Here is a 23,801-nt window from a genome sequence, read left to right as displayed (position 1 = left end):
AGTGTATATGAGATCTGTTTGAAGATTATTTTTGAAGCCCTGTATTGCGAAGAAAAATAGCTCCAATAGTTCTTGATTTGCTTGATTTCATATAATTGACCTACAAAGGTGCTAGTAGTGAGGAGTGATAACATTTTCAAAAAGCTAAGAGATAGCCGACAATTTTGAGATTCCTGTGTTATTGCTTGCATCCTATTTTTTATAGAAAGGAATCAAGAAGAATTCCTTTCATATATGAGGGAACTGTGAATATTCCAGCGATGAAATAAACAGTTTTACTAGAGGCTTGCAAATGCTTCCGCACTGAATTTAAGCACACAGCCAGGGATTCCCGAGGGACCTAGCGAATATGCAGGCTTAACACGCTGAAGATCGTAAAGCAGTGAGCTTACGTTTAGAGTGAAAGAAATATTAGATTCGACTTTGATAACGCGTAAGAGTATGGCTGTTCCGAATGAGGTAACGTTAAATACAACGGTTTAAAAAGGTCTTGTAACAAGGTCTTGTAGAAAGGATAGACTGAGCACCTAAATATTTAAATTTTGTTTAAAGTGTGGACATTACATTTCCCCAGTGTGACAACTCTTTATTAAACCAAAGAGGTTTGTTAGCGATTGCCGATTGCATCGGAACACAAGAGTTAAAAAATGATTTTATTGCGGTATAGGAATAACAGGAAAAAAATGAGAAAAAAGATCGGACCAATTAAAGATTCAAGAGACAAACACGAAGCGCAAGCTTGTTGGCACGCCCACTCTAATGCCCACAAAACTGCCACGCCCACACTTTTGAAAAATGTATTGCTATATTTTCACATTTTTAATAGTCTTGAAAATTTCTATCGATTTTTCTTAGTTCTGCTCGCTACGAGTTACTAGCTCAGAGAAAACAAATTTATTATTTGTGTGAGAATTATTGTATTATTTTTTGGGAAAAGACAAAGTTTCAGAATAAAGTAGCTTTATTGGAGTATTTTACAGAGAATTCCTCCGATGATCGCCGTCCGCTGAACGGCGTTGCTCCTGCGACGCCTTCTTTAGCCTGTGTTTCCTTAACAACAGTCCACGTGCCGGCTCGAATGGGCTGGGGATGGATTAGGATGTTATGAGGCAGGGTGTATCGTCCACAGGTTGAGGCAACGCTCGGCCTGGGACCACCTTTGCCGACCACTGACTCCAATGACAATTTCAATGACGCCAGGTCCTTGTTTTTGCACTCCAAGGATCGATCTGCTCGTCCTTCCTTCTGAGTCATGCGCGTATTTCACTGCCCGACACTTCCACAGTGGTTTTTCGCTGAGCGTCATTTACTCCGTGCGTCCTCGCCTCGTGACCTTCTCCATGCGTTCTAATTCACTGACCGACTTCGGACTTTTGTGTGGGAGAGCAAGAGAGTGTGTGCATTTTGATAAGAAATTATTAAAAACCTTCGCTGGTTTTGCAGCCACAAATATTATTATAATATTATAAATAATCAGTATGAGCAGCCGAGTCGATGCGTCCACGTTCATGCTGATGTATTTCCGCCTGTCTCCGGAACTATAAAAGTCTGTTTTAGAAGAGTTTCACTACCACTACAACACATACAAACAGCCCAAAACTAGCGCGTTTTTTCGGTTTATTATGTAGCCTGCAAATTTCTATCAATATTGCGGAAACATGTCGCTACCGAACCGCGCAAAAATGTCGCGCAAACTCTAATCGAAATTGGTGGCCTGGATGTGCAGCGAACTAAAAGCAAAAGTGTATTCTGCACCCAGCACCTCTGTCTAATTTCATTTAAATTAATTTGCTAGGTTTTCGTCGTGGTGCACTTCTGATCAAAGTAAATCAGAAGTTAAATATCGTCGAAAAACGTAAGTATACCTAACTAGAACATCGAAAATAGAGTTTAAGCGAAGAAACCTATGGAGGGCACATGGACGTGATTTTATCCACTGTGCTGTTGATGTATGTACTTTATATGGCCACACTGGCCTACTCTATGTAAGGGCTTACATATCTAGTGAAATAAGAGCTAAGACTTACTTATTTCTTATAAGTATTTTATCAAATAATACCATTTAACTTACTTTTGTTGAGTCCTCTTGCATTTTTGTATGCTCTGCAATAAAGCGCACACAAAAACAGCTTTTGTGAATTTTAGGCAGGCATTTAGAGTGGGAAAATGCTGGATTGTTTAAAATGGGACTTTTCATCCCTAAGGATCCGATATCCATATCGGGGACGGCGGCTATTTCGTCTGAACTACAATGGGTGAGTGGCGGCACTGGGCCATGAACCTGGCAACTTCCTCCAAACGGTCCATTCGCCGTAATGCTAAAATAAAAGATTTTTTGATAACATTATACAGAAATACGAACTGTAAGTAAATTTCATTAATTATTTCGATTTCGATTTTTGCCATAATATTATTTTACTTTTATACTTTTGAGGAATTAAAACTCAGCCATTTCCAGAAAAAAGCAAGTGGGTAAACCGCAAAATGGTAAAAAATAACGAATGCTGTAGTCGAGTTACCCGCTCAGTGAACGAGAAATTTGAATATTTCTTGTAAAGTACCACAAAAATTAACAAATTTCAAAACATTTTTTAAAAGTGTGGGCGTATCAGGTTTGTGCGACTACGCGACTAATAACTCCAGAACGGAGAGAGTAGCCTCGCCCCTTATATTCAATTTGTCATTCACTTCCGCTCTAATAAGCGCTTGTGATTCTATGAAGACTGGATCAGTTCCACCAACATTTAGTTAGTTTTGTTGCTAATTGGATTTAAATAAATAAAAGCGTTGTTCTTACTTTAACTCCAATTCAAGTCAAATTCTTTTTATTTGTTATACTCGTAGAGTAAAAGAATATACTAGATTCGTAGAAAAGTATGTAACAGGTAGAGGGAAGCGTTTCCGACCATAAAAGGTATCTGTCCGAATTAATTATGATGAATGAACCTCGATCTCAGATACTTAAAATCAAGATTTAGCATGCAGCACCACAAGTTTGTTTTCAAATTTTGTCACGCCCACTCTAACGCCCACAAATCGCACAAAACTGCCAAGCCCACATTTTTTAACTATTTTTTTAAATTTTTTCATAATTTTATTAGTCTTGTAAGTTTCTATTTGCCAAGAAACATTTTGCCACGCCCACTCCACTCCAAATCCCTCACTTTGGAACAATTTTTAAATTTTTTCTATTTTATTCTCCAATATCTATCGATAACCCAAAATGATCGATGAGTATGCGATGGTGCGGAATTAGGATTAGGAGCTGTCAGTGTGGAGCTTCCATGAAGATAAAAGGAAGTTTTCTTTGGCCAGAAACATTACCGGCATAACGTATGTCACGAAAATGCGAGATATGTACGAATGGCTTTTGAAAACATACTTCGTAGCTGGACGCGATGTTACATCAAGAATTACATCTCATACATTAAGACAAACTAATTCTCTCTGACTTCATTGTTATAAAAACATTCGCGGCTTATTGACCTAATAATAGTGGTCATTTTAAGATCACGCTGAAAAAGTTGAGGAGTTTTAAAATCTTAAGTGCTTTTAGAATTCGGAGTTGCAGACAAGTTGTGACAAGTTCTATGGTCCACCTACATAAGTGAGCAAGTTTTGGAATTGCAGCGTGACCCTGTAAGGCGTCAGGTTGCGGTCAGTTTTACAGGGTGGCAAGTCGTGGCCAACCAATAAAATAAGTAGAGGAAGATACTTGCTATTTTACGAAGTGCGGTGCCATTTGGAATATTCAATTTATAGAGAGATGTAATAAAGGGTTAAGAAAATTTAAAAAGGGGTTTCTGACGGTCATTGATCGATATGAACATGGAACATTAATGGAAACATGGAAAACTGTAATAAAATAGCAAATAGGTAATACTTTCCTTTGCGATAAATCTTCCTTTGGCAGACTATTGTTGTATCCTGAAGACGCGAGTCGATCAATATTTGTCGCAGAATAGTAAGGATAAAAGCAAGCATGTGTGTCCTTCAAAAGTAATTTACTGAAAAAAAAGATTCAATTATTGTAGAATTTGACATTATTATACCCGTTAGTCATAGAATAATAAGTATGAAACAGGCAGAAGAAAGCGTTTCCGACGATACGAAGTGTAACAAACTGTTTTGCTTGATTCTGCTCGCTACTAGTTGCAGCGGCTAGCTCAAAGAGCTTGTGTGTTCGTCAGATTAGAATACCTTTATTGGAGTATTTGACAAACGGATTTTAACCACTTCTTCAGGGTGAAAGTCAACAACATCACCTCCGAATCCAACACTTCTATCAATGCGTTGCCCACCTTTCCCATTCGATGCATACTCGGAGTAGCAGGTTTGCCCAGCGTATCTGAATATAAGAATGCACCATGCATCTTCCTTTAAATTTTATAATCAAGTTCCCGAAAAATTTCCGAACTCAAAGACGAGAACACACATTCCAACTTGGATTATAATTCAAATTCGGTTGTCCAACACAAAAAGTAGAAGTAGAGTAAATTAAACTAGTTCTCTTAAATAATTCGCAACACAAGTAGAGAAAACCCTTTGACTTGGATTATAATTCTAATTCAGTTGTCAAACTCAAATAGTGGAAGTGGAACTAGAAAACTAAAAGCAAATACAAAACAATAAGTCCAAAGGCAACTAGCAACATATAGAATAGAAAGTTATCCATAATATCCTAAACCCATCCAACGTAATTTTAATCAATACATGCAGCCATTTCTATCCACCTATACACAACCAACCTATGTGGCACGCAACAAGTTATTTCAAACCCAACCCATACATGAACATTCAACCAAGTATTCTCAAAAGTCCTTTCCGAAAACATTACAATAAAATCCAAAACAACCAACTAAAAAAAGACTCCACATCTAAGAATACTAACTTTCCGATTGACAAACGACTAAGACCACCGGGCAGTGAAGAAACCAAAATGTCTATCGACGAATCTAGATTTAAAGACGCACACGAATTCGAAGAATTTCAACCCAGTTATTATGAACAACAGGGACAACGCGTCTAAATTGACGACTAGCAAAATCAATATATTTCAGAACCAAACGAAAATTTTCAGTTAACAGCCCCGGACATCACGCATACATAGAAATATTATACAAAGGTTATATTATCAATATGATTTAAAAAAAATATTTTATATTCAAAAGAAACTAGAACCAATTAACAACTCCATTCAATACAAAAAATAGAATTAAGCATAGAGTTGTAATCGACTATAGAAAACTTAATGTTTTCTTTAATGTTTTGTTTAATGTTTTATAATAATCCAATGCCAAACATGGACGAAATTCTTGGTAATTTAGGAAATGTCAATAATTTACAACCATCGATTTGGAAAAAGGATTTCAACAAATAGAAATGGACACAGAATCAATATCTAAAACTACATGCTCCACCAAAAGCGGACATTATGAATACACTCGAATGTCAGTTGGCCTTAGGAATGCACCCGCTACTTTTCAAAGGTGCACGAACAATGTCCTTCGACCTTAGCTTAACAAACACTGTTTCGTGTATTTGGATGATATTTATTATTTCAAAAGTCAATTAAACTTCTACTAGTCTTAATTAACAGGTCCACAATCAAAACCGAGAAACTTTAAGCGGATATATATTAATTCCCGCATAGGTAACTGTGTGTTGATCAATTAAAACTTCTTTAAATTGTTGATAAAAAAAAAAAAAAAAAATAATAATAATAATAAATTAAATAAATAGAAACACGAGAGAAAGCAATAGTCGAGTTCCCCGATTATCAGATACGTGTTACTCAGCTAGTGTGAATGCGAACGCGAAATTTCATCATTTTTCTGGGATATCGATAGATGTTGGGGAATATAACGAGACAAAATTAAAAGTTTTTTTAAAAATTTGGGCGTGTCAGTTTTCGGCGGTTTTAGGGCTTTAGGCCGTCTTTTTCTCTAAAATCTGTATTGTGAATCCCAATCTTTCTAGCTTTTATAGTTCCTGAGATCTCGACATTCATACGGACAGACGGACATGGCTAGATCGACTCGGCTATTGATCCTGATCAAGGATATATATCCTTTATATAGTTGGAAACGCTTCCTTCTACCTGTTACATACTTTTCAACGAATCTAGTATACCCCTTAACTTTATGAGTAACGGGTATAATTATGTTTCCTTTCTAGAGAGTTATTAATTTTCTAGTAATTTAATTTAATACTATCACAAAATTTTTACCCCAGTGTGTTTATCGAGGAAAATGCATGTGATCTCTTCGAAACTTTACAAGAAAAGAACGTGACCGGAATTCGGATTCAGGGCAGTGAAATTGGCCGAGTGGCTAAAGCAGCTGCAGCTGGAGTGCAACCATTGGCATCACCCTATTTCCTATTTATATAATTAATGTGCCTACTTTACAGCAGAGTTATATATAAGTGTCAAAACGCTTCAGGCCCCGTTACAAAGCCCCGCCACTAAAATCAAACTATGGTATTTGTACCAGATACAATATTCCGCCTGACCTTAAGTCATTGAAGGTGCTCCTGACGCTGTAGGTCTTTCAACTCGTAATAGTAGTTACCCAACATCTTACCAACTCGGTCTTTAACAAACGAAGCTCCAAGCTTGTCATTATAACCCACTTGAAAACAACTTTAAGCTTTTGACAGGCTTAATCTTCAGCAAACGTTTTATAGCCTAAGAATGCATAATCTGGAAAGAGTCCGGACGGTTGAACATGATGCACCGATCACAGAGCAAATTAAGCTTACAGAGCATATGTTGAACCCGAGGTAACCATATGTTGGCCGTATAACAGAAAAAAGTTCCAATATTAGAATGCACCGCTGAACGCAAAGCAAAACAAATCCTGCTCAAGTACTCATCACAATCCTTCTGGTCAGAGCGTACCCTAATTATTAACACGTTCTGAAGCGTTAACTTTAGGGGCATGCACGGCAGTTAATAAGTACATATAAGCATATTAATTAACTTTAAAAAACGTCTGCACGAAATTGGTAGACGATATTCGAAACGATAGTTTTAGGCACCCTAAATGTCATAAAAATGTCACTCTCGAGGTAATTAGCTACTACCTCGGTATTTATTTTCTCCAAAACGACATTTTGAAATGTGATCGAGCACTATAAAGAAACCAATATTTCACACTTCGGGAACGCGGAAATGCCCCTAGAAAATTAATAAAAAGCCGCTGGAAAAACCGCTGTGTGTCTGAAGTTTTTTCTAACGGAGGTCTAAGAGAGGAATTCGACGACTTAGTGCATTTGCGCACCTCGCAGTCGTTGACCTGGCAAATAATAATACCGCTTTATTCTCTCAATGGTTTTATGTATCCCACCGTGCAAGCATAACTCGAGGATTTTCATTTCATTTTAATTTTCGGGGTATCCATATCTTCCAAGCCAATTCATCATAAAGAGTTTGACCCGTTAGGTGGTCTGCTTTCCTATACACTTGTAGGTCAGAAAAATTCACCTCGTTAGCGCTGACGCTGTGGACTACTTGTATCCTTCTGATTTAAAGTTGCTCGAGATTAAATCGACATGCAGACCGACTAGGAGATCTATAGCAACAAGTTCTTACTTTCTATACCATCCGGAAAGGCGCATTAAACTCGGAAAGTTGGTGATCGCTGCTACTTTTTCTGGGTATGTGCGTATCCCGCCGTCATTAACATCAAATATATGGCCCAAAATTTCGATCCATTAGACGAACTGGTATAAAAGGTCGAGGATCCCTGGCTATGTGAGGATTGGCACAAATGTAACCCAGGCCGAGTTTGCAACGTTTTGCCAGAATGTTATTATGCACCTTGAACTAAGAGTTTTGCGCTTCTGTACGTCCGGCAGGCGTTTCCCCTAATTTCGGAATGTTTCGATGAAGCAGAAGAAAAAATATAAACTTGCTGCTACATCTAAAGAATTGGAGATATCGACTTTACGCGATATCCCAGTTAATCCGTCGTTGCTGACTGAGTTCCTTAGGCACTCGAAGGCGTCGGCTTGTATTGCAGCCTCGACGTGAAGGCTTTGAAGTTTTTGCGCACTTAGCACAACTTTGCTTGTACGTGTTGGGAACTCCACAACCATAACAAAAAGCTCTCCGTTCTGCTAAACAGTCCTCGTATCTGTGGTCTTCTTTCTGACAGTTCCACCATATTAGAGAGAATATCTCAATCCCCTACTCTGTTTCAACTTTGAAATAATTTGCTCTTCCGATTTCTGAGCAAGTTCAGACTTTTCTTTACTTCATCTAAGAAGACCTCAGGTCTTCGGTAAGTTTCTCTTAGCTCCGACATGGTTACGTTACTACGTTGAGAATTTCATGCCTAATCTCGTAACGTAAATTATTCTTTAAGACACAAGCAAGCTTTCGAGCAGAAACCGCCATGTTGGCACAAAATAGCGAAGTTCCCTTCTAAGGTCTGGTGGTTGAGGCCCTCCACTCTATATATGGAGTAGCCCTTCAGGATCTGACGACCTAATTAGGTTATTCAAATCGGATACCACACTTCTCAGTGAATTAAGTGACGCCGACTGGTTTAAACCTACGTTTTCATGTTGGTTTCCCCTATCTCTTTCGTGGAGCCTGGCTTGACCAAAGGCGAATGAGGTCTTACTTCTTCATCCGGATTCGGACTCCACTGAAATCTGAACTAACCCATTTAATTTTTCCGACAGAAACGTGAGCAATCTTCGCTCTATATGATATGTGGTTGCTCCGGTCATCGCGATAGGGTTGGCTTGCATCAGTTGTGTCGCCGTTGCTTTTACTTCTACCACGCCGGTTCGAACAGAACATGTTCGAACAGAACATGTTTGAACAGAACATTTTCGAACAGAACATGTTCGAACAGAACATGTTCGAACCGAACATGTTCGAACAGAACAGAACATGTTCGAACAGAACATGTTCGAACAGAACAGAACATGTTCGAACAGAACATGTTCGAACTGAACATTTTCGAACAAAACATGTTCGAACAGAGCATGTTCGAACAGAACATGTTCGAACAGAACTTGTTTGAACAGAACATGTTTGAACAGAACATGTTCGAACAGAACATGTTCGAACCGAACATGTTCGAGCAGAACATGTTCAAACAGAACACGTTCGAACCGAACATGTTTGAACAGAACATGTTCGAAGAGAACATGTTCGAACATAACATGTTCGAACAGAACATGTTCGAACAGAACATGTTCGAACAGAACATGTTTGAACAGAACATGTTTGAACAGAACATGTTTGAACAGAACATGTTCGAACCGAACATTATTATCTTTTTCTCTTTTCCGAGATGATTTGATCTCCAATCTGTGCCTCAGCGCCGGTTTGCCCGGTGTGCGAAACAGAAATAAAAGTTGGTGTGGACGTGTACGTGACGACATGTCAACATGAATTTCCCAAGAAGTGTATTGATAGTCATTTTAAGGGGAACGATAAATGTCCGGTTTGCTTTGTGCCTTGCAGGCCGGTTGGTCTGCAAGCGCGTTCTAAGGATTGGATTTCGGAAGATGTTACAATAGAACCATCAGGATAGGAGAACATGTTCGGTTCGAACATGTTCGGTTCGAACATGTTCGGTTCAAACATGTTCTATTCGAACATGTTCTGTTCGAACATGTTCTGTTCGATCATGTTCTGTTTGATCATGTTCTGTTCGAACATGTTCGTTTCGAACATGTTCGGTTCGAACATGTTCGGTTCGAACATGTTCTATTCGAACATGTTCTGTTCGAAAATGTTCTGTTCGAACATGTTCTATTCGAACATGTTCTGTTCGAACATGTTCTGTTCGATCATGTTCTGTTCGAACATGTTCTGTTCGATCATGTTCTGTTCGAACATGTTCTGTTCGAACATGTTCGGTTCGAACATGTTCTATACGAACATGTTCTGTTCGAACATGTTCTGTTCGAACATGTTCTATTCGAACATGTTCTGTTCGATCATGTTCTGTTCGAACATGTTCTGTTCAAACATGTTCTGTTCGAACATGTTCTCTTTGAACGTGTTCTGTTCGAAAATTTTCTGTTCGAAAATGTTCTCTTCGACCATGTTCTGTTCGAACATGTTCTGCTCGGACATGTTCTGTTCGATCATGTTCTGTTCGAACATGTTCTGTTCGAACATGTTCGGTGCGAACATGTTCGGTTCGAAAATGTTCGGTTCGAAAATGTTCGGTTCGAACATGTTCGGTTCGATCATGTTCTGTTCGAACATGTTCTGTTCAAACATGTTCTGTTTGAACATGTTCTCTTCGAACGTGTTCTGTTCGAAAATTTTCTGTTCGAAAATGTTCTCTTCGACCATGTTCTGTTCGAATATGTTCTGTTCGAACATGTTCTGTTTGATCATGTTCTGTTCGAACATGTTCGGTTCGAACATGTTCTGTTCGAACATGTTCGGTTCGAACATGTTCCATTCGAACATGTTCTGTTCGAACATGTTCTATTCGAACATGTTCTGTTCGAACATGTTCCATTCGAACATGTTCTGTTCGATCATGTTCTGTTCGAACATGTTCTGTTCAAACATGTTCTGTTCGAACATGTTCTCTTCGAACGTGTTCGAAAATTTTTTGTTCGTAAATGTTCTCTTCGACCATGTTCTGTTCGAACATGTTCTGTTCGAACATGTTCTGTTCGAACATGTTCGGTTCGAACATGTTCGGTTCGAACATGTTCGGTTCGAACATGTTCGGTTCGAAAATGTTCGGTTCGAACATGTTCGGTTCGAACATGCTCTGTTCGAACATGTTTTGTTCGAAAATGTTCTGTTCGAACATGTTCTGTTCGAACATGTTCTGTTCGAACATGTTCTGTTCGAACATGTTCTGTTCGAACATGTTCTGTTCGAACATGTTCTGTTCGAACATGTTCTGTTCGAACATGTTCTGTTCGAACATGTTCTGTTCGAACATGTTCTGTTCGAACATGTTCTGTTCGAACATGTTCTGTTCGAACATGTTCTGTTCGAACATGTTCTGTTCAAACATGTTCTGTTCAAACATGTTCTGTTCAAACATGTTCTGTTCGAACATGTTCTGTTCGAACATGTTCGGTTCGAACATGTTCGGTTCAAACATGTTCGGTTCGAACATGTTCGGTTCGAACATGTTCTATTCGAACATGTTCTATTCGAACATGTTCTGTTCGAACATGTTCTGTTCGAACATGTTCTATTCGAACATGTTCTGTTCGAACATGTTCTGTTCGATCATGTTCTGTTCGAACATGTTCTCTTCGAACGTGTTCTGTTCGAAAATTTTCTGTTCGAAAATGTTCTCTTCGACCATGTTCTGTTCGAACATGTTCTGTTCGAACATGTTCTGTTTGATCATGTTCTGTTCGAACATGTTCGGTTCGAACATGTTCTGTTCGAACATGTTCGGTTCGAACATGTTCCATTCGAACATGTTCTGTTCGAACATGTTCTGTTCGATCATGTTCTGTTCGAACATGTTGGTTCGAACATGTTCTATTCGAACATGTTCTGTTCGAACATGTTCTGTTCGAACATGTTCTGTTCGATCATGTTCTGTTCGAACATGTTCTGTTCGATCATGTTCTGTTCGAACATGTTCGGTCCGAACATGTTCTGTTCGAACATGTTCTGTTCGTACATGTTCTGTTCGATCATGTTCTGTTCGAACATGTTCGGTTCGAACATGTTCGGTTCGAACATGTTCTATTCGAACATGTTCTGTTCGAACATGTTCCATTCGAACATGTTCTGTTCGATCATGTTCTGTTCGAACATGTTCTGTTCAAACATGTTCTGTTCGAACATGTTCTCTTCGAACGTGTTCGAAAATTTTTTGTTCGTAAATGTTCTCTTCGACCATGTTCTGTTCGAACATGTTCTGTTCGAACATGTTCGGTTCGAACATGTTCGGTTCGAACATGTTCGGTTCGAAAATGTTCGGTTCGAACATGTTCGGTTCGAACATGTTCCATTCGAACATGTTCTGTTCGAACATGTTCTGTTCGATCATGTTCTGTTCGAACATGTTCTGTTCGAACATGTTCTGTTCGAACATGTTCTGTTCGAACATGTTCTGTTCGAACATGTTCTGTTCGAACATGTTCTGTTCGAACATGTTCTGTTCGAACATGTTCTGTTCGATTATGTTCTGTTCGAACATGTTCTGTTCGATTATGTTCTGTTCGAACATGTTCGGTCCGAACATGTTCTGTTCGAACATGTTCTGTTCGTACATGTTCTGTTCGATCATGTTCTGTTCGAACATGTTCGGTTCGAACATGTTCGGTTCGAACATGTTCTATTCGAACATGTTCGGTTCGAACATGTTCGGTTCGAACATGTTCTATTCGAACATGTTCTGTTCGAACATGTTCCATTCGAACATGTTCTGTTCGATCATGTTCTGTTCGAACATGTTCTGTTCAAACATGTTCTGTTCGAACATGTTCTCTTCGAACGTGTTCGAAAATTTTTTGTTCGTAAATGTTCTCTTCGACCATGTTCTGTTCGAACATGTTCTGTTCGAACATGTTCTGTTCGAACATGTTCGGTTCGAACATGTTCGGTTCGAAAATGTTCGGTTCGAACATGTTCGGTTCGAACATGCTCTGTTCGAACATGTTTTGTTCGAAAATGTTCTGTTCGAACATGTTCTGTTCGAACATGTTCTGTTCGAACATGTTCTGTTCGAACATGTTCTGTTCGAACATGTTCTGTTCGAACATGTTCTGTTCGAACATGTTCTGTTCGAACATGTTCTGTTCGAACATGTTCTGTTCGAACATGTTCTGTTCAAACATGTTCTGTTCAAACATGTTCTGTTCAAACATGTTCTGTTCGAACATGTTCTGTTCGAACATGTTCGGTTCAAACATGTTCGGTTCAAACATGTTCTATTCGAACATGTTCTGTTCGAACATGTTCTATTCGATCATGTTCTGTTTGATGTTCGGTTCGAACATGTTCTATACGAACATGTTCTGTTCGAACATGTTCTATTCGAACATGTTCTGTTCGATCATGTTCTGTTCGAACATGTTCTGTTCAAACATGTTCTGTTCGAACATGTTCTCTTTGAACGTGTTCTGTTCGAAAATTTTCTGTTCGAAAATGTTCTCTTCGACCATGTTCTGTTCGAACATGTTCTGCTCGGACATGTTCTGTTCGATCATGTTCTGTTCGAACATGTTCGGTGCGAACATGTTCGGTTCGAAAATGTTCGGTTCGAAAATGTTCGGTTCGAACATGTTCGGTTCGATCATGTTCTGTTCGAACATGTTCTGTTCAAACATGTTCTGTTTGAACATGTTCTCTTCGAACGTGTTCTGTTCGAAAATTTTCTGTTCGAAAATGTTCTCTTCGACCATGTTCTGTTCGAACATGTTCTGTTCGAACATGTTCTGTTTGATCATGTTCTGTTCGAACATGTTCGGTTCGAACATGTTCTGTTCGAACATGTTCGGTTCGAACATGTTCTGTTCGAACATGTTCCATTCGAACATGTTCTGTTCGATCATGTTCTGTTCGAACATGTTCTGTTCAAACATGTTCTGTTCGAACATGTTCTCTTCGAACGTGTTCGAAAATTTTTTGTTCGTAAATGTTCTCTTCGACCATGTTCTGTTCGAACATGTTCTGTTCGAACATGTTCTGTTCTGTTGTCTAGGGCTGTCCTTACTTCATTTACTAGGTTATATGCTATCTATCATGTCCATTCGAAGTTAAAGGAAGTTGTATTATCTGTAAAGCGTATCCTTGGAAAACAATTCGAGTGGTTCTCGAACAACACTCTGTCCGGAATGTTTTCGCAAATAACCTTCATACCTATTACTGTTGTTCTATGACCTGTTACCACCCTTAGAAAATTTCGGTAAACAAAATTAATACCCCTCGACTGGCCAGACATCTAGCTTAGAGTTTAATTAGTATCTTTTGAATATTTTGAATTTAGCATTTTTGCTAAACTAAGTGGTCCCATAGTTTATTGTGTTTAGAAAAGATTGATAGGGTTCATTTAATTTATCGTTATCTTTTTCTCTTTTCCGAGATCATGTTCTGTTCAAACATGTTCTGTTCGAACATGTCCTGTTCGAACATGTTCTCTTCGAACATGTTCTGTTCAAACATGTTCTGTTCGAACATGTTCTGTTCGAACATGTTCTCTTCGAACATGTTCTGTTCAAACATGTTCTGTTCGAACATGTTCTGTTCGATCATGTTCTGCTCGAACATGTTCTGTTCGATCATGTTCTGCTCGAACATGTTCGGTTCGAACATGTTCTGTTCGAACATGTTCTGTTCAAACATGTTCTGAACATTTTCTGTTCGAACATGTTCTGTTCGATCATGTTCTGTTCGAACATGTTCGGTCCGAACATGTTCTGTTCGAACATGTTCTGTTCGAACATGTTCAGTTCGATCATGTTCTGTTCAAACATGTTCTGTTCGAACATGTTCTCTTCGAACGTGTTCTGTTCGAAAATGTTCTCTTCGACCATGTTCTGTTCGAACATGTTCTGTTCGAACATGTTCGGTTTGAACATGTTCGGTTCGAAATTGTTCGGTTCGAACATGTTCGGTTCGAACATGCTCTGTTCGAACATGTTTTGTTCGAAAATGTTCAGTTCGAACATGTTCGGTTCGAACATGTTCGGTTCGAACATGTTCTGTTCGAACCGAACATGTTCGAATAGAACATGTTCGAACCGAACATGTTCGAACAGAACATGTTCGAACAGAACATGATCGAACAGAACATGTTCGAACAGAACATGTTCGAACAGAACATGTTCGAACAGAACATGTTCGGACCGAACATGTTCGAACAGAACATGATCGAACAGAACATGTTCGAACAGAACATGATCGAACAGAACATGTTCGAACAAAACATGTTCGAACAGAACATGTTCGAATAGAACATGATCGAACAGAACATGTTCGAACAGAACATGTTCGGACCGAACATGTTCGAACAGAACATGATCGAACAGAACATGTTCGAACAGAACATGATCGAACAGAACATGTTCGAACAGAACATGTTCGAACAGAACATGTTCGAACCGAACATGTTCGAACAGAACATGATCGAACAGAACATGTTCGAACCGAACATGTTCGAACCGAACATGTTCGAACAGAACATGTTTAAACAGAACATGTTTGAACAGAACATGTTTGAACAGAACATGTTCGAACAGAACATGTTCGAACAGAACATGTTCGAACCGAACATGTTCGAACTGAACATTTTCGAACAAAACATGTTCGAACAGAGCATGTTCGAACCGAACATGTTCGAACCGATCATTTTCGAACCGAACATGTTCAAACCGAACATGTTCGAACAGAACATGTTCGAACAGAACATGTTCGAACAGAACATGTTCGAACAGAACATGGTCGAAGAGAACATTTTCGAACAGAAAATTTTCGAACAGAACATGTTCGAAGAGAACATGTTCAAACAGAACACGTTCGAACCGAACATGTTCGAACCGAACATGTTCGAACAGAACATGTTCGAACAGAACATGATCGAACAGAACATGTTCGAACAGAACATGATCGAACAGAACATGTTCGAACAAAACATGTTCGAACAGAACATGTTCGAATAGAACATGATCGAACAGAACATGTTCGAACAGAACATGTTCGGACCGAACATGTTCGAACAGAACATGATCGAACAGAACATGTTCGAACAGAAAATGTTCGAACAGAACATGTTCGAACCGAACATGTTCGAACCGAACATGTTCGAACAGAACATGATCGAACAGAAAATGTTCGGACCGAACATGTTCGAACAGAACATGATCGAACAGAACATGTTCGAACAGAACATGATCGAACAGAACATGTTCGAACAGAACATGTTCGAACAGAACATGTTCGAACCGAACATGTTCGAACAGAACATGATCGAACAGAACATGTTCGAACAGAACATGTTTAAACAGAACACGTTTGAACAGAACATGTTTGAACAGAACATGTTCGAACAGAACATGTTCGAACCGAACATGTTCGAACTGAACATTTTCGAACAAAACATGTTCGAACAGAGCATGTTCGAACCGAACATGTTCGAACCGATCATTTTCGAACCGAACATGTTCAAACCGAACATGTTCGAACAGAACATGTTCGAACAGAACATGTTCGAACAGAACATGGTCGAAGAGAACATTTTCGAACAGAAAATTTTCGAACAGAACATGTTCGAAGAGAACATGTTCGAACAGAACATGTTCGAACAGAACATGTTTGAACAGAACATGTTCGAACAGAACATGTTCGAACCGAACATGTTCGAGCAGAACATGATCGAACAGAACATGTTCGAGCAGAAAATGATCGAACAGAACATGTTCGAACAGAACATGTTCGAACAGAACATGTTCAAACAGAACATGTTCAAACAGAACACGTTCGAACCGAACATGTTCGAACCGAACATGTTCGAACAGAACATGTTCGAACCGAACATGTTCGAACAGAACATGATCGAACAGAACATGTTCGAACAGAACATGTTCGAACAGAACATGGTCGAAGAGAACATTTTCGAACAGAAAATTTTCGAAGAGAACATTTTCGAACAGAAAATTTTCGAACAGAACACGTTCGAAGAGAACATGTTCGAACAGAACATGTTTGAACAGAACATGTTCGAACAGAACATGATCGAACCGAACATGTTCGAACCGAACATTTTCGAACCGAACATGTTCGAACCGAACATGTTCGAACAGAACATGTTCGAACAGAACATGATCGAACAGAACATGTTCGAACAGAACATGGTCGAAGAGAACATTTTCGAACAGAAAATTTTCGAACAGAACACGTTCGAAGAGAACATGTACGAACAGAACATGTTTGAACAGAACATGTTCGAACATAACATGTTCGAATAGAACATGTTCGAATAGAACATGTTCGAACCGAACATGTTCGAACAGAACATGTTCGAACCGAACATGTTCGAACAGAACATGTTCGAACAGAACGCGCTTGCAGACCAACCGGCCTGCAAGGCACAAAGCAAACCGGACATTTATCGTTCCCCTTAAAATGACTATCAATACACTTCTTGGTAAATTCATGTTGACATGTCGTCACGTACACGTCCACACCAACTTTTATTTCTGTTTCGCACACCGGGCAAACCGGCGCTGAGGCACAGATTGGAGATCAAATCATCTCGGAAAAGAGAAAAAGATAACGATAAATTAAATGAACCCTATCAATCTTTTCTAAACACAATAAAGTATGGGACCACTTAGTTTAGCAAAAATGCTAAATTCAAAATATTCAAAAGATACTAATTAAACTCTAAGCTAGATGTCTGGCCAGTCGAGGGGTATTAATTTTGTTTACCGAAATTTTCTAAGGGTGGTAACAGGTCATAGAACAACAGTAATAGGTATGAAGGTTATTTGCGAAAACATTCCGGACAGAGTGTTGTTCGAGAACCACTCGAATTGTTTTCCAAGGATACGCTTTACAGATAATACAACTTCCTTTAACTTCGAATGGACATGATAGATAGCATATAACCTAGTAAATGAAGTAAGGACAGCCCTAGACAAACTAGGAGCTGTCAACAAACTCACAATAAAGTGGGTCCCAGGACACAACAACATCCCGGGAAATGAGCTAGCGGACAACCTAGCCAGGTAAGGGTCAGAGAAACCACTAATTGGGCCCGAACCCTTCTGTGGTGTTGGTCACCACAGAGTGCGGGGCTTACTGATGTCACTAGTGGAAGAAAAACGTCTGTCCTTCTGGGAACACCTACCAGGACTTAGGCAGTCTAAGATTCTCCTCCGTGCATATAACCATAAAAGGTTCAAGACCTTAATGACACACGGCTGTGTCGCCGTTGCTTTTACTTCTACCACGTCGGTTCGAACAGAACATGTTCGAACAGAACATGTTCGAACAAAACATGTTCGAACAGAACATGTTCGAACAGAATATGTTTGAACATAACATGTTTGAACAGAACATGTTCGAACAGAACATGTTCGAACAGAACATGTTCGAACAGAACATGTTCGAACAGAACATGTTCGAACAGAACATGTTCGAACAGAACATGTTCGAACAGAACATGTTCGAACAGAACATGTTCAAACAGAACATGTTCGAACCGAACATGTTCGAACAGAACATGTTCGAACAGAACAGAACATGTTCGAACAAAACATGTTCGAACAGAACAGAACATGTTCGAACAAAACATGTTCGAACAGAACATGTTCGAACAGAATATGTTTGAACAGAACATGTTTGAACAGAACATGTTTGAACAGAACATGTTCGAACAGAACATGTTCGAACAGAACATGTTCGAACAGAACATGTTCGAACAGAACATGTTCGAACAGAACATGTTCGAACAGAACATGTTCGAACAGAACATGTTCGAACAGAACATGTTCGAACAGAACATGTTCGAACAGAACATGTTCGAACAGAACATGTTCGAGCCGAACATGTTCGAACCGAACATGTTCGAACAGAACATGTTCGAACAGAACAGAACATGTTCGAATAGAACATGTTCACACTGAACATTTTCGAACAAAACATGTTCGAACAGAGCATGTTCGAACAGAACATGTTCGAACAGAACATGTTAGAACAGAACATGTTCGAACAGAACATGTTCGAACAGAACATGTTCGAACAGAACATGTTCGAACAGAACAGAACATGTTCGAACAGAACATGTTTGAACAGAACATGTTCGAACAGAACATGTTTGAACAGAACATGATTGAACAGAACATGTTCGAACAGAACATGTTCGAACCGAACATGTTCGAACTGAACATGTTCGAACTGAACAGAACATGTTCGAATAGAACATGTTCGAACCGAACATGTTCGAACCGAACATGTTCGAACTGAACATGTTCGAACAGAACATGGTCGAACAGAACATGGTCGAACAGAACATGGTCGAACAGAACATGGTCGAACAGAACATGGTCGAAGAGAACATTTTCGAACAGAAAATTTTCGAACAGAACACGTTCGAACAGAACATGTTCGAACAGAACATGTTCGAATAGAACATGTTCGAACCGAACATGTTCGAACAGAACATGATCGAACAGAACATGTTCGAACAGAACATGATCGAACAGAACATGTTCGAACAGAACATGATCGAACAGAACATGTTCGAACAGAACATGTTCGAACAGAACATGTTCGAATAGAACATGTTCGAACCGAACATGTTCTCCTATCCTGATGGTTCTATCGTAACATCTTCCGAAATCCAATCCTTAGAACGCGCTTGCAGACCAACCGGCCTGCAAGGCACAAAGCAAACCGGACGTTTATTGTTCCCCTTAAAATGACTATCAATACACTTCTTGGGTAATTCATGTTGACATGTCGTCACGTACATGTACACCAACTTTTATTTCTGTTTCGCACACCGGGCAAACCGGCGCTGAGGCACAGATTGGAGATCAAATCATCTCGGAAAAGAGAAAAACATAACGATAAATTAAATGAACCCTATCAATCGTTTCTAAACACAATAAAGTATGGGACCACTTAGTTTAGCAAAAATGCTAAATTCAAAATATTCAAAAGATACTAATTAAACTCTAAGCTAGATGTCTGGCCAGTCGAGGGGTATTAATTTTGTTTACCGAAATTTTCTAAGGGTGGTAACAGGTCATAGAACAACAGTAATAGGTATGAAGGTTATTTGCGAAAACATTCCGGACAGAGTGTAGTTCGAGAACCACTCGTATTGTTTTCCAAGGATACGCTTTACAGATAATACAACTTCCTTTAACTTCGAATGGACATGATAGATAGCATTTAACCTAGTAAATGAAGTAAGGACAGCCCTAGACAAACTAGGAGCTGTCAACAAACTCACAATAAAGTGGGTCCCAGGACACAACAACATCCCGGGAAATGAGCTAGCGGACAACCTAGCCAGGTAAGGGTCAGAGAAACCACTAATTGGGCACGAACCCTTCTGTGGTGTTGGTCACCACAGATTGCGGGGCTTACTGATGTCACTAGTGGAAGAAAAACGTCTGTCCTTCTGGGAACACCTACCAGGACTTAGGCAGTCTAAGATTCTCCTGCCTAATAACCATAAAAGGTTCAAGACCTTAATGACACTCGGGAAAAACACCGTGCGCATTTTGACTGAACTTCTTACTGGGCATTGCCGGCTTCACAGCCATTTGCACAAAATTGGCATTGCAGACAGTGAATTCTGTCTGGAGGAGGAGAGCTCTGCACATATTAAATGTGATTGCATGGCACTGGCCATCAAGAGGAACAGACTCCTGGGCATGTATGTAGTCCCGCGGGAAACAATTGCAGCCCTGAACCCCAATAAAATTCTTTCATTTATACAGTGCATTGGACTTCAGAGGGATCTTTGAGTCATGAAGGGATAGTTCAATTGATCCGACTGGGTCGCAGTACACCTACAAACCCACATAATAATAATACCTCAAAGCTTATAAATTAAATTAATAAATAATTTTGTCATGTTTAGTTTAAACTCCCTTTAAGATTATAATTATTTTTCCGTTCCAGAAAGTTAATAATTTACTAGTAATGAAAATGTAATAATTTCACAAAATGTTATCCCAGTGTATTTATCAACAAGCGTTGGCAATATGGCACTCGCCGAATGATCGTACCTATGGCCTTTTATAGAAATAATGCGTACTCGCATACTATTTTTTTGATTATATTTAAAGGGATAATCTCGGGGTTAGTCTCGATATGTTGAGAACATGGACTCGGTCACGAGTTTGAAACTTAAATCTGCCTTTTGGCCAATTTTACGGACATGGCCGTCTGCACGGATAACACAGGAGGACTGCACTCGCACTATTTATTTTACAGCCTTCGTTACCTAGAATATACTACAAATTTCATAAAAGCCCTCGTTGCTGCACTGGACGGGGTGCTCCGCTGGTTGAGGTACTCCACTGGACAAGGTGCTCCGCTTCTTAGCCGCAATGCTTGTCGCGCTTTCCTGAGCGATGTCGCTGCTGCTTCGGTGTCCGCTCCTGCTGGAGCGCGTGGTCTGCGTTTGAAGGGGTGCTCCCTTGTGGCACACAAGAAAAGCCGCTGTCATAATTGGGACAGGAAAGTAATGGCAATTTGTGGCTTACCTTGCCTTTCGCCAACCCAACCAAAACAAGAATAGTTTTTCTTATGTGGCAAGGAGCACATAAGATCTCTTCGAATTTGGATTTAGAGCAGTGAATGACAACCCAGGTGACAACGAAGGCAATCAACTAGATGATTAAAAAACCAATGCAGGTCATTAAAAATACGACGGAAAGATAAATTTGTCGAAAAGCCCGGCTGGTGGCAAAAGAATTTACGCAACGCGAAGGCATTGATTACGACGAGACCACTCAAAACCATTGATTGCTTTCTAAGCGAAGTGGTCAAGACCTAGTAGGATACGCAGATTCTGACTGGGCCGCCAACATTGAGAACGTCGAATGCAAAAGCGGAGTACATGGCTCTGTCTGACTCCTCAATGAAGCGGTCCATCTTAAAAGCATCCTAGAAGAAGTTTTGGCAAACTGAAGACGACTGTCATCCATAACGACAATCAAGGAGCTGGTAAACTTGCTTGCTATCCTACCATTTCATCCACCACTACATCCTAACCACCGAGATGCCAGCAGACATATTGTCGAAAGGATTTGGACGCTCAATGCCCAACACATCCTTGGGTATACGTCCAGTCGATCAACACATCAATTGAGGGAAGGTATTCTAAGTACAATAGCAGCACGTCGATCTTCGCGACACATATCGTGTACCCCGATATATATCGGGTTTATTGTTTTCGCATAAGTGTAATCTATAAGTTCTGTTCCTTCATTCATAATGTGGAAAACCAAAATCACCTTAATTCTTAAATAAAATACTTTTTAAAAATGTTTCGATTTTTAATACTTTTTTTAGTCTTTTAAATTTCTATTGATTTGCCAAAAAACTTAATTTTGTTATTTGTCTTTCAATTTATTCTTTTCTATTTCTATCGATATATAAAAAAACATTAAAGCCACATGCCTTCTAAGACATTTCTCTACCAGGAAGAACAAGGATATTGCAAAAAAATTATACTTAATTTCCAAGATAAAAGACTAAACAGAGCCAAGAGTCGAGAACTGTAGCAGATGCATTATTGTTAATGCTTAGGCGGGAAAGATGGGTAAGGTTATGTACCACATCGATCACGTCGGTCCCATGGAGATGAAATCCAAGCGCTATGATAACTATTAACCTGCTTCGAGAAGCAAGCCGTTCATTTCGGAAACCCTCGCCGTACAGTGTCTAATAGATGCACTGCTTTTACATCCTTGGCGTACTAGTCGAAAAAATTCGCAAGATCATCAAACCAATTCTTGGGAAGTTGAGCTATGACAGCCCTGTTGCTTGGTATAAGTACGATAGAAGAGTTCAGCAAAGCATTAATAATACTTAACCAAGAAGCACGAAGATCACGCCGTTTAAGCTTTTAACATGAAATGGTATAATGGAATTTGAACTAGTTAGGCTTTCTTCGCGGAAAACTCGAAGTCGTTTATGCTATACGCCAACCCTTAGTACTCGATACTTGATAGGAGTAGTAGCTGTGTAGAGAAAACCGAAAGATTAGCAATTAAAGAGAACAGTGTATTTTGAAAAGCCCAACAATACACTTTATGTTTATACTTATCCTAATAAAACTTGTACGCGTTTATTAATATATTCTTACACTAATGCATTCCCGAGGCGCAACATTTTAATTGCTTAGCTACCGATGGTTACAATTCGTATCGCGACAGCAAGCAATAGAACAGAATAATAATTTACGTTCTTTTTAACGAATATTGTATACCCCCATGCTCTACTAATAACAGGTATGAATACTATTTCTATAAGCAGTTCGAGTTCCATCAGAATCTGCAGAAGATCGAAGTCATGATTTTTTGTACTTTAAAAGAACAAAGCTGTATATTCACTGACAATTTTTTAAATATAATTTATTTATAAAATTTCTTACCTTGTTTCAAAGTTGTACGTCGGCCTTTTAATGAATAAAAACGCTGGCAAAAAGTCAATAAAGACGCGCTTAACCCAGGGTGCCATTTTATGAGTTTGAGGTGAACGAAAATGAACGTTCAAAACAACAACCGTCACGCAGATACTATAAAAAATGTCATGTTAAATTTGATTAATAATATAATTCAATATTACCTGATAGACACAAGTATCATGGCAAATATGAGGTATTTTCCCAGCAACGGAACAACCAATGACGTTGGTGGTATAATTTCAACCACCAAAAGAAAGAACACATGAAGACTAATGAGAATGGAAATAGATAGTGTGACCTGTAACGGCAATTTATATATGTATTTCAATTTTTAAAGTTATTTGCGAATTTATTTGAAATTACCTTTTCTCCACTATCCGATGGAAGGTAAAATGTTAATACGGTTAAAAATGATATTCCCATGCACGGTATTATTATATTAACAGTATAAAACAGCGTCTTCCTTCTCATTGTTATATTAAATGTGATGTCCAAGTATGGCTCGTCGCAACAAGTATAAAACTTTTCATTCCTGCAAAATGTTATTTTGTATATTACTATTTTTGTTTTTCTTGTTTATTTATAGCTATGATTTCTTCTCTAAAATTTTACATTTTACTGTGCGAATGTTAAAATGACAGCTTAAAATGACTGCCACACCCACACTTCTTGAACATTTTTTCA

General features: G+C 39.0%; 1 protein-coding gene across 5 annotated transcripts in view; it reads right to left on the bottom strand.

The window, feature by feature from the left end:
• Positions 1-23,801, bottom strand: part of LOC6740747 (acetylcholine receptor subunit alpha-like) — an 84,930-nt gene that overhangs the window by 4,908 nt on the left and 56,221 nt on the right. For 4 of the 5 annotated variants that reach the window (XM_016178862.3, XM_016178861.3, XM_016178863.3 and 1 more), the window contains 5 exons: positions 23,481-23,649; positions 23,279-23,415; positions 23,085-23,228; positions 3,888-4,007; positions 2,072-2,318 (listed from right to left, as the gene is read on the bottom strand). In XM_016178862.3, the coding sequence (XP_016033059.1) occupies positions 2,072-2,318; positions 3,888-4,007; positions 23,085-23,228; positions 23,279-23,415; positions 23,481-23,649 (817 nt within the window). The remainder of the gene's footprint in view (positions 1-2,071; positions 2,319-3,887; positions 4,008-23,084; positions 23,229-23,278; positions 23,416-23,480; positions 23,650-23,801) is intronic. The other variant, XM_016178865.3, reaches the window with a different exon arrangement.

Source organism: Drosophila simulans, chromosome 3L, assembly GCF_016746395.2.
Source record: "Drosophila simulans strain w501 chromosome 3L, Prin_Dsim_3.1, whole genome shotgun sequence".
NCBI lineage: Eukaryota > Metazoa > Arthropoda > Insecta > Diptera > Drosophilidae > Drosophila > Drosophila simulans.
The sequence above is the reverse complement of the archived record's forward strand: the minus strand, read 5'-3'. Positions and strand labels throughout refer to the sequence as shown.